Below are 12,573 nucleotides of genomic sequence, written 5' to 3'. Positions count from 1 at the left end.
AGCGTAAAGCAAACTGGGTGGGAGAATGTTCTTCATGTGAGAAAATAAAGGTTTTCACTGTACATTGTCAGCAAAAAAGAAAAGATGAATCACTTTTTCAGTTTAGCTTTGCTACATCTGTGACAGAGCGAGTCAGCTATTGATTTCTTTTTCCCCACCTTCAGCTGTCTTGTTGCTTAGGCACCTGGAAGTTAGACCTGAAGCACCAAAGGAAACTGTCTAAAAGAGTGATTAGATAGCAGCAGAAGCACTCTTATTTTTTCTTTTTTTAGTGAAGAATTCCCACTTTCTTTAACCTGATATAAAAATGATATCCAGTATTACTACTGATGATGATGGGTTTCCTTTTTTGTTGTTAGTTTCCCTAAAAGCGCAGTTTTAAGGTGCGTGATTCTGTCACAGGCGGCCGGTGCAAAAGATTGCGATAGCTTGTTTATACATGAATGGGATGTTGGCAGATATTTTGTTTTATGTAATCAGAGTAATCATAGTAGAATTATAGATTAACTGTACTCTACCCAAGCTGTTGTGCTTTTCTCTCATTGAATGAATAGATAGGTGCATACCTTCCTTGATGTATCCTTACTGTTTGTAGGTTTGGACTGCATTTTTGTTTGTCGTGTTTTACATCTGATATGATATAATGTATGCACATAAACATTTATCCATAATAACTATGCACCACTATGTAATCTTATACAATTCTCCCTGAAGCACTGTCTCTATCATGCAAATTATTGCTGTCTTGCAAAGGACTTGCTGGTATTAAAGTAGACTATTCGTATTTATAAACCTCGTCACCACTCTTAGCCCGTGTACACATGTATAGGCTCATATGTATGTACTGTCTCCACACTGATAATCAGAAAAATAATAGCTGACAGCAGATACCAGTGCTTAAACCATGGTGCGTGTATAGTCAACAAGAAGTAGGAGGCTTTGCAGTCACTGGTGAGCCATCATTTCTTGGTATCTCACCACTCATATTTTGTGCGTGGCTTATTTTACTTTGCCTCATTCAAATGTCATTAAGGTACAATGTGCATCTGTCTTGCCCTTTAATATTTAATTATTCTGTCAGAAATAATGGTTGTAGTCATATTTCAAACAATAACTCTGTTTCTTTTTGTAAAGGCATGAATTATTCATGGCACTCAACCTTTGCCTTGGGCACTGCTTGTAAACATAAAGATATACACTGCCTACAGGCATTCACTCTTGTTTACGCCGAGTTCAACGGCTAACTTTTTGTCCTATACTTCCGGCAGGATGTTGTATTTTCTTGCCTAAAACAGAGACGAGGGATAACCTCATTGTGTGCGGAGGTTCACAGAGGGAAAAACTGGATATTTGTTTGTTTTTTGGAAGGGATAAAAAGTGCCAAACTGTGCTTCTGGTCTCGTTGTGGCATTTTTTTTGTGTGTTTTTTTTCCCCAGTCTGTTTTGTTTAGCCTAAAGGATCTGCTTGTTCATTACAACCCTCTTCCCAAATGTTGATGGCTTCAGAGGTGATCCAAACTCTTCCAATTAGGACCCTCTGTGGCATTTCTGGGTGTTTTTCTTTTGCAGGTTTTGAGATATGACTCTCAGATCAGTACATTGAAAATAAACTGTGAATTTCAAGCTCATTAAAAATGACATTAAAAGCCATTTGTAGCCTGACTATTAGAGCAACACAATGCAGTGGTTTCACCTTATGTTCTCCAGGTCCAGCCGTAGACCTAATTTTAACAAGATTTTAACAAGATTATGAAGCATATCATATATGTCTATATACATATTTTTTTAACCTGTAGTTAACTTTTCAAATGGTCCATTTGATCCCAAGGTACATTCTCAGTATAAGGTCTCTCATGTGGAGTTAATGGTGAATTTCATTGCGTAGACACAACATTAATTCACCTCTGTTTATCCGCCCGAGGCCCTTTATAGCTTCGGTGTATGTATCTATATAATGGTAACAACAACATATGCATGATGTTTGCCACTGTATGTGTTAGTAGGCGAGACAGGAGCACTGGCAGATTGCTGTAATAAATCTGGGCTCTAACAAGACGGACAGAATCAGCATGAGAGAGAGAGAGACTGTCGAGACTTCAAGAGGTAAAAGGTCTAACTATGAGAGAGAGGCACATCGAACTTTGTTGAATGTCAAAGTCTGAGAGAAAGTTAGATGGCGAGAGTGATAATGAATGAGGGAGTTATAATAAGCGAGACAGAGAATGAGAAGAATAGGGCGAGAGGAACAGAGCACTGCTGAGAGCGATCATAAAGTGTAGACCCCGGGGGCTGATTGTTGACTCATCAGTGATGTTTGCTGAAGTGTAAGATTCAGCCTCGAGCCACCCCAGCACATGACTTGCTACATCCTACACAACAAAACCATTACCTTGTCTGTCTCCATCAGCTTACACCATACACTTCCCTCAACCTAATATAAACTGTGAATTTGTTTTGGCTCTGCCTTGACTTGGAGATCTTTCATGGTAGAGCATGTGGTTTTTGATGTGTGTCAGACACAGTCTTGAATGACTACACTGACTGATTTTGAAGACTTCAAGATTGCAGAGATTCTGTGTGCTCACTGTGTGATTGTACTGGTTTGTGTTACCCTTTAAAAACCCATTAACGAATGCCGTATAAACCGGTTCTAGTCAGCAAGTACAAACACTAATAAAAACAAAAGCCAAGAAAAAAGTATCAGTACAGTTAAAGCAGGAAGTAAAAAAACAGCCACAGGCCACTTACAGTTTTCTTTCTCTCTTAAGTAACCAAAAGTTACAGTTTTCAATGCACCGAACAGAGTTTTTACCCAAGATAGAAGCCTAATGGACCGCATACAGATTGTGCCAAGGTACAGCCACATACTCCCTGCCAAAAGAGCTGATGCAATTTCGCTGTGATAATGGGTCATTAAAAATATATGTGTCGATGCTGTCATATAATCCCTTTGGTTTCTGTAAATGAGGCTTGTGTATGCTGTCATAGCTCAGAATCTCAGAAGGCCTGTGCTACCATAAAACAAAGGTGACAGGTAGCTCTTCCATAATTCATTTCCAGAAGGACAAACATATGCTTCCATTTTTCTTACCTTTCACGACTGCTTGTGCTGTTAGTATCTTTAGCGCCTTATTTGGGCTTTTTGCATACTTTGCCTTAAGGCCATGTAGCTAATCCAGTGGGTGTGAGGAAAGAGGTGGCTGTGTTTCGTTCCATTTAAATTGTGATGATGTCATGAGCAGTTACTTAGAAGAGCATGGTCCTCAAATGGTTTACCTCTTTACCTGAAGAACTTCTGTTCTTCAGCTTTCAGGTCCCACTTCTGGGACCCCACAATCCCAGTATGGATTCTGTACACAACGTACACCATCTCTCTTTTTAGGATTACACTTGAAACATGATAAAGCTTATCATCTGGGCTGGACCAGGTGACCCTAAACTTTTCCTCAATTGTACTACAATAGGGCTAGGCTGCTGAGAGCTTCCCATGATGCACTGATCATTTCTTTGCTCACCTCTTTTCACCATTTGTGTTTATACACAATCTCTACTACTAATCATTAGTTATTATTAATAATTATTTACACGCTCTGTCTTCTTCCCCTCACCTCCAACTGGTCGCAGCAGATGGCTGCCTCTTCTTGAGCACTGGTTCTGGGTTTAAGAGGTTTCTTCCTCTTTAAAGGGACTTTTTCCTTCCCACTGTCACCAAGTGCTTCCTCATAGAAAGTCGTCTGATTGTTGTAGGTCTCTAATATTGTAGGTCTTTACTTTGCAATAGAAAGCGCCTTGATTTCAACAGTTTTAACTTCTGACCAACAATAGTGTTTTTTTAGATGTGACCTCTCAAATTTCAAAGATTGTGATTTAGATGCACACACATAACAATTTTTAAAAAAGGTGAATCTAAAGAGGCCTCAAAATATGTTTTTGCTTTTAATTTGACTCAGACCTGAAATGGACAGAATCAGTAACACTTTATTTGTAATGGGAATCAAAAAACATGAGGTGCAAAAGTTCTTGAAAGATGCACCTTTTTAACAAACTTTAAGTCAATGAGAAGCTGGCTGGAAGCTAAGTTTAATCAGCTTATGGGAAGCAATTGCTGGGAGCTGTATACTTATGAAAGTGGGCAGGTTATTATTGGCCAATGGGAAAAATAAATAAAACATACATGTTAGGTAGAAGCAGAAGCTCAATAAAATAGATATGGAGATGACGCGGGCGTCTTCCCTGGATCTCGCCTGAGTTTGTACATGCGGCAAGATGATAAACATGCACAAAAAGTGAAACTGAGGTAGTTTTTAGAGTTTCTTCTGCCTCACTGTCAGACAAAATCCCTTTAAGGCCTTTCACACTGAAGCAAGGACAGAGGGAGATAGAGACCCTGCAGAGGTAGTCAAGGTTCACTGATTAGCTTCAACATGATACCTCAGAAACCAGAGCCTGTTATCAGACTTATACTTCATTTCAGATAAATACTGTAGTTTTTTTTTTTCTTTTTGCACCACTGAGAATTGATGTGGTTGCAAGTGAGTGAAATGGAATAAAATTGAAGTGCTGTGATGCCTGTACTGCATGCACACTTAATATTGAATATTTTATTATGGGTTCTGCGTTTTAGCATGATGGAGATTTTTAACTAGTAATCTCTTCTCTTTTCACATTAAGATGCTTTCAGATTTGGTGGTGTAAATGACTGGACTGTGTAAATACAGTGAAACGCCAAGAAATCAGAAGTCAAATATGCGGGACTGTCACGTGAAACAAAAGAATTGCCTTCATCAGAATCAGAAGAGCAATTCTTACCGCTTTTTACCGTTTTTAATCGTGTATTAGTCGGAGACCGAGTCTCTGAAAAACCGAATGTCTGCATCATGTTCAGGCTTCGTTATATACATTACATCATGTGTAAAACAACCATTGATGCTTGGTATATTTTCTTAATATGTTGGTAGGAATAGCCTACTAATTTATTGCACTTGTTATGTAAGCAGAATTTCAAATGTGAAAGTAGTTCATAATACCAGTAGTGCTGATCATGCTGTCTGAAAACATACGTTTGCATTCAGCTTGGTTGGGTGAATGGGTGCAACTTGGGTATGTAGTTAATTCTTAACAGTTACATCTGCAGCAAGTGTACCCTGTATTTTACAAATTTATTTTTAACTTTAAACCATGTGTTGAGTTGAAAATGGTGAAAAAGGCAACATATTAAATGCTTAAACAGAGAAAATGTATTGTTTTTAGATTGGTGAAATGCAAAGCATGATTATGCACATATGCATTGTTTTTATCATAGTTCACTGGGGGTTTCTTCTTTCACTGATAGAACCTTGCAATGACTGCTTCTCTTCTCTCCCTTGTTGTAGTGATCGTATCTACAGCATTTAGAAAATGACAAACTGTTGGATCCAATGCATGTTGCAACCCCCTGATCAGACTCAAAAAAAGAAAGTTTGTCGCTCACAGAAACATAATAAGAAAGTGGTAGAGTTGTGGAAAAAGGTTCTTTAGACTGCTATCGATGGCTCATGACAAGCAACCCTCCTCATCTCTCAAAGAATATGGCAATTTCGTTATTGCTTGGGCTTTCTGTGGCATCCATCCAAGTATATTAAAAGCTCAGTGAATGTCATTCAATCATTCTACAGCAATGGTAAATGTGCTGGTTAAGAAAATTTGAGTTTAAATATCACTGAGTGGCCGAGTCATTCACCTGATAAAGTTTAGGGTTAAGAAAGAGAATACTCAAAATGAGCAAGAGCTGCAGGTGACTATGGGGTACTACTGATGTTTGATTAATTAGTCACTCCACAACATTAAATGCGATCATTGTATTTGATGTGAACCTGTCGGGATCCCGAAGTCGGGATGAAGAGACTTATAGCTACACACTTCTTTCTAAACCCTCTCAAATAAAGGTGAGACTAGGTGGATTTCTTCGAGTGTTGACATACTGAGTGTGAACAACAAAGATCCGTCTGCTTACAGTCTAGCCTTCTGAACAACACTTCCATTTAACAGCAGTTTTAAAAATGATTTTACAATGTGATGCCTCAAAATAAGAGTATTTCTGCAAGACCCACTCTGAGAAATTTTAATGTGATCCTTATGGCATTGATTTAAGAACTAGACTGACTAGCGTAGTCGGGGGTTCAAGAGGGATTTGGCAGGTGGGGGAACGTGGGGAGAATAATCACTTAAAATGAATCACATAGTTATTTGTATTATGAGCTCCATTAGATTTGACTTCATGTGCAGGCTGTAATCAGCTGACCTGTGATGCTGTGCTCTGAGATGCTTTTTCTGGCTTTAGCCAGCTGAATTCAACATGATACAAGTAGATTTTTCATGAGCTGTGTGTCTGATTTCCAACCACTACATAGTATAAAAGGTAGTATTTGGTGAGTGAATCTAATCAGCAACGTAACCTTACGTTTAAGTTGATCATTGCTACCCTGTTGCTACCCTGTATCTGTCCACCATAGTGAATTACTGCAAACTACACCACAGTGCTGCAAACTAACCACTTTAGCATGCACTAAACCGTACTAAACTACCCCCTTTATACAACCTTTGAATAACCAAAAAAACCCAACTTATTATACATTGCAAAATATGTAAGAAACTTCTGCAGCACAGAAGCACTCTGATTAAAAATTAAATGAGGGTAGTTTCCAGTTTATCAAATATTTCTTACTGAACATTTGTTACCTTTGAAAATATCTCTTTTCATTTCTTGTTCTGTCAAACATTTTTTCTCTCCCTGGGAAAAACAGCAACTGCACATTTGGCCACATACACACAGTTTGTTTTAGCTGATGTTTGTGGAGCTAACCTGCCACTTAAACAAAATTAGCACCACTTATGCTCGCTCCTTTCAGGAGCACTAGCTAGATGCTGAAGTTGAGTAACCAATGCAAGATGGACAAATCACAGGGATTCAGCAGTATTATGCATTAATCTATTACTATTTATTTACTGACGGTGTCGGAATGCCGTTCTGGATTGTTTTGGCCCACATTAACCCCTGAGCATAATTCCATAAAGTGAAGGAATTACAATTCCCATGGCAAGTGAAGTAAACTATATGAAATCATGGACCTGTCTTATAAGGTGCACACAGTAAGGGTTGTTTGTTGGTGTGTAACTTAGGGGAGATATTTTCTTGACACACATTGCTTGCCTTAATGCCATCTGAGCACCATTTAGACATAACATACTTAGACATTGTTACTGACCAGGTGCACCCATTCATCGACAGTCTGCACTTTTTCAAATGGATACTTCCAGCAGGATAACAAGCCTTGTCACAAAGCACTCATCATCCCCAAATGGCTCCAGGAGCATGACAGTGATTTTAATTTACTTCACTTTCCTCGTGTACTTTCTTTAGATCCCAGCCCAATAGAGCACCTTTGAGATGTGGTGGCAAGGGTTTTTTTCTCCCACAGTGTGAATGTGCTGGCAAATATCTGCAAGACCTGTGCGTGGAAACTATCACCGTTTCGAGCCCATGCCTGAACCAATTTTCTCTGTTTTGAAGTAGAAATGTCTTACGTAACTCTAGATAGGTGTATCTTTGAGTGTGGACTCCTCGGCCATTCAATTTAATGTAAATTATGTAATGTACGACCACCTAAGACTTTTCTTGATTGTTTAAATTGCATGGTTAATTTAAACGTTTCCCCTGATTCAATTCATATCTGCCAGACTGCACTTGAGATGGTAGAAAACCATTGAAGCCTCTTGTCACATTTTCCAGAATGACTGCTTTCAAATTGGAAAAAATTAGATTGCCATCACTCAAGAGAAGGATCAAAGTATAATTGTACATTTCATGCTTTATCAGTGCCTGGCAGGCATTACTGGTTTTGAGATACAGGAATATACGAATATCACGATCTAATACCCTGAGAGGTGTAGGATTAAAGTGACTTCGTTGAGATAATTCAAGGTGAAGATGCAGATATGAAAATTGTTCCCATTGTCCAAGTGCAGTGCATTACACTACCATGACGAGGCCCAGAGGACAACAGATTCATCATAGTCCTGCATAAATTAGGTAACAAGTTTCCGATGATTTATTGACTTAATATCTGGACATGATTACAGCAAAGGAGCAGATTGGAGTCATGCATGGCTGGCTTTGGATTAGAGGCAGAAATGAGCGACATTGTGCTTGTGTTTTGTGTGTGTGTGTGTGTGTGTGTGTGTGCTCAGAGCACAGGAGTGCAGCCTCTAACAGGGTGTTGGTATGCTAATACCGCAGCAGTGAGCTGTCCCTAAGGGTAAAATCATCTCTTATTCAAACTCTTTTTCAGCCATAGGCATTTTCTCGACTCAACAGATAAGGAAACAGGTCTGCCTGTGCTGCTTTGAGTGAGAACACCACTTCATGCGTGTCCATGTGTTTCCGTTTTTGGGGGATTTTTTGCTTTATGAAGCTTGTTCGGTTGTCGTTTCAGTTTTGACACTTTACATTTTGCAACAAGTAATAACTAGCGGGGCACCCTTATTAAAACAAAAATCAAACAAACAATGTAAAAGACTACAAATTCATCTCATTGCTGTTCGTGTCATGCTTTCTGTATTGTCATTTGCCTCTTAGGCCATAAGATGCAGCGTTGCCTCCAGTGGCTTTTAGGGGTTACTTATTCCCTTGTTTCTGTTTCCTGCTAAGTGTCTTTTACTCCCTGTGTCTTTCTTAGCTTTGTAGTGGGGATAGTGGTTTCATGGTGGTTGGCTACCTGCCAGAGGAGATGGGTACTGCTACAAAGTGAAGAAGACAGGAAAATTCTGCATAATTCATAGCCAGAAGGAAAAACATATGCTGCCTTTTCTACCTTTGGCAATTGCCTCTGCTGATTGTGTTATTTTTATTTGACACCTTTTCAGGTGGATCCTGTGTGTATGCGCACACAAAGGTGAACACTGTTACTGGACAAAAGGCAGGCCACACTTGCTTTTCATATATAGATTTTAGCCATATGAAGTCTGCTCTTCTGCAGCCCAGTTATTGATAATCTGTATGTTTGTGTACCAGTTAGAGCAGATGCTTTTTGGACGCAGCACCACAACAAAAAAAATGCTTGAACATGTAATGAACTTGGGAGATGGGAACCAGGTCTGCAACCACTCACCAGTTGTCTTACTGGGTCATAAAGAGGGTGTTGAAACTGCAATTAGACAGAGTGTCCTGTCATTTTAGTAGTTTACGATTGAATGGGTCGAGTTAGCAATTACATACAATCTATTTGTAATAATACAGGAATTTAACTGTGATAAATCAAAGGGAAATCACAAATTGGTTGATGTCTACATATACAGGATTTCACATGTAACTATTTACATTTAGAGTCCAGCCAGTATCTTATCTATCAATTACATACTAGTTATTTGAAAACTTTTGCGAAGTTGTCAGAGAGCGATTGCATTCATGCAGAGTTGGACATTATTTGGCAACAGGTTGCCTCCCACTAGGTGGTCACCTTGTAATTGAAAGTACACGACACCCTCAACATCTAGATGTCCTATTAGTTACCACAACTACTTGCAGTTTTTCCTATAGTCAAAGTTTTAAATTAATAGTAATTTTAAAACTAAATCTAGTAAATCTGCTTCCTTAAATGGCTTTTCTGTTTGTATATTAAGCAAGCGTAGACCGTATTTGTTCCTTATCATTATTAAACATATAAAGAATTTAACTTTGTCTTTATGATCAGCTCTTTCTGAATCCACCTGTTTTGATTTTGCAGCTTAAGAACGCTATTTTATTCTGACTCTACCCGCTAAAGCACAATAGTATGGTGCTCGGATTAATTTTCGATGTTAACAATTAGTTTATTGTGAATTACTGTCACTTTAAATGGCATTAATTATCTCAGTAATACAGTGCAGAATTTATTTTTATTGAAACAGAGGGCACTCATAGTTCTTTTTTTTTTTCCTATTGTTATTGTGATACCTGCATTTCAGACATAAGCAAATCAGTGCCCACAGCCACTGATGGAGTCATGGTGTGAGTGCTTGTCTGTGCAACTTGAATGGCGCAGTGTAAGTTGCCGCTTACTGACAGGGTTTACGGACCTGCCTGGCGTGATGAAGTAAAACTGCTCCTGCCAGATTTTGTGATAATTGCTGCTCTTTGGAAAACACTGTGAAGACAATAATTAGCACGGTGACTCGGGACAAACAGAGAAATAAACTTATTGCAACAATGCAGTAAATGTAACCAGAATGGTGGGTTGAGTGTGGGAAAACAGAGAAAGGGATAAACAAGAGCCACATTGAGTATAAGTAGCCTTCAAGGTGCCTCCTAACCACCATTGTTGACGCGCGCGCATAGAGTACATTTATTTGCACTGGCACGCACAACTGCACAGACACAAACACGAGTTATCGCAGAGGTAGTGATCCAGTTGGTCATGTCTATTCATTTGGTAAAAAAAATCTGATTATTTTCAAGGATGTGTACACATCGATATAATCAGGAATGCTTAATTGGAAATATTTATGCAGGGCATTATTTAAATAATTCTCTGTTCATTATCATAAGTTCTCCCTCACTGCTTTTATTAAGGACAAGATTTAATTATTTTGCAATAAACCGTAATGTTCTCATGCGACATTTCATCAAGAAATGGATGTTTCATTAAACTAAAGGTCAGATACTACAAATACTTCGGCCAGATCCCTTCCCTGTGCATTTATGTTTATGGTGATGCATCATTGACTCGGGTGACTTTCTGAGTGGTCTTTATTTATTCATTTTGGCTGAATCGGGATTGTTTAACACTTGAAATAGGAGCGATCGGCTAATACATATCATATTTAAAGTTCAGCTGCAATTGCTTGTCATACAGCAATATGTCCCATCTTCTTCTTTAAGAAAAAAAATCCAAATTCAGTAGAGACAGAAAATAGTTTTTCTCTCTTTTATTTTAATGATTCCTCTTAATTTTTTATCTGCCTTAATGCAGAAGTTTGTGTACATACAGGCAGTCACCTCACATTAATTTAGGGCATATTTACATACATTTACATATTTACATTTACATATTTACAACACTGTTCTTTTGCAAGCAGTCACAGTGACTGATGTACTGTCTTTTGTCTTGCAACTTGCTTTGTTGAGTGAGCGGACAAACATTCACAGAGGAAAAGTGCTCTGCAAATGTCAGTTTGGGGGCTAGACAGCAAATTAACTGCTCTGGTGTGGCATATTAAACAGCGTGTAAACCTTCCTCCAAATTTCACTTGTTTTGGATGCTTTTCGTGTCCTTACTCTTCAGTACTACTGCTAACAAAATAGTCCCTGCCCACGGCTTTTAGGCTACAGTGCCAGTTTGTTTACGCTTCCTCCCATTCCCCTGCCTGTGCCTGAGCTCACCTTGTCAGCTGCTGTCAATCCACTGCCCCCACCAACACACCCCTCCAGCAACAGGAAGGAAATGTAGCATTTCTGATATTTGCAAAGACATTTTGTTGGTTATTTGGTTATTAAAAAGGTTGTTTTTATACCTTCAAAATTGCAGTATTTTTGCAGAAAAAAGGGGATCTTTTGCTTTTAGTTTAGGTGTTAAAACATCATATTGTATGAAGGTCATTCTGAACATGTTAAATGCCATGGCACACCACAGAAAGACGCACAGTTCAAAGGAATACCTAATTATTGGTTGTTCAGAAAATGCCACGGAAAGGTTTATAGTAGGGAGCAGATGTTAGTTTGCCTGAGAAAAATGTGACCTATAAAAAGCTACTGTCCAGAAAGAATATTGTACCAAAAGTCACATGTTTTACTGCAGCTTATAAAGTCCTGAAGTGCACTCGTAGTGTTATACTGTTCTTAACATAAAACTTATATTAATTGGAATTGTGAGGGCTAAAAAAAACAATCCCATCTGGAATCTGTGTGTGCACGCATGTGTGTGTGTGTCTCTGTGTGGCTGATATCGGTAAATAATAGCATGATAAATCAGCCTCACGGAAGGGTTGTGTAAATCAGTAGAATAAGATTGAACTGGCCAGCGATAGATGTCGCACAAATGCTGATACTGAATGCAGCTTGGCTGTTTTACTTGTCTGTCAGGGCAGAGACACGTGCATGTTATTCACTACAAGCAAGCGGCAGTATTGCCAAAGCAGCAGCCACACTCTTGGGGACTGTACAAACTAGTGAATCAGCTGAATGTTGACAGATCTAAACCTTTATTGGCACAAATTCACCTTCATGTTGTCTTCTGTTCTCTGTCCTCTGCTGCTTCTTTCCCTGCAGTTCTCTTTGGTCAGTTTGTGGTATTCCAGACTTTGACCAGCGATGTGGTCGAGATCTATGATGGTTCTTCAACAGATTCAGCCCTTCTCTCTTCCATATATGGATCACACTCAGGTAAGAGCATAACTCTCTGACTTTGAAGCCTAGTTTCTCTTCGCTCATAAGTATGGCTAGGGCCTTGAAAGGTCAAGCGCAGCATTTAGAAATTGCGGGCTGTACATCACATGCAACTCAATTCTAATCAAATAACTATTTTTCCTAGACAAATTGAATGTCTGTTATCCGAGCCACTT

The 12,573-nt window shown here is 38.9% G+C and overlaps 1 protein-coding gene across 9 annotated transcripts in view; it reads left to right on the top strand.

Moving 5' to 3' along the window:
* Nucleotides 1-12,573, top strand: part of LOC116322598 (CUB and sushi domain-containing protein 3-like) — a 228,863-nt gene that overhangs the window by 126,141 nt on the left and 90,149 nt on the right. For all 9 annotated transcript variants that reach the window (XR_005614833.1, XR_005614834.1, XM_039619520.1 and 6 more), the window contains one exon: nucleotides 12,281-12,394. Coding sequence is in view for 7 of the 9 variants with exons in the window: in XM_039619520.1 (XP_039475454.1) it covers nucleotides 12,281-12,394 (114 nt within the window). In the remaining 2 variants the exon portion in view is untranslated. The remainder of the gene's footprint in view (nucleotides 1-12,280; nucleotides 12,395-12,573) is intronic.

Source organism: Oreochromis aureus, linkage group 11 (assembly GCF_013358895.1).
Source record: "Oreochromis aureus strain Israel breed Guangdong linkage group 11, ZZ_aureus, whole genome shotgun sequence".
Classification (NCBI taxonomy): Eukaryota; Metazoa; Chordata; class Actinopteri; order Cichliformes; family Cichlidae; genus Oreochromis; species Oreochromis aureus.
This window is presented reverse-complemented; position numbering and strand designations above follow the sequence as displayed.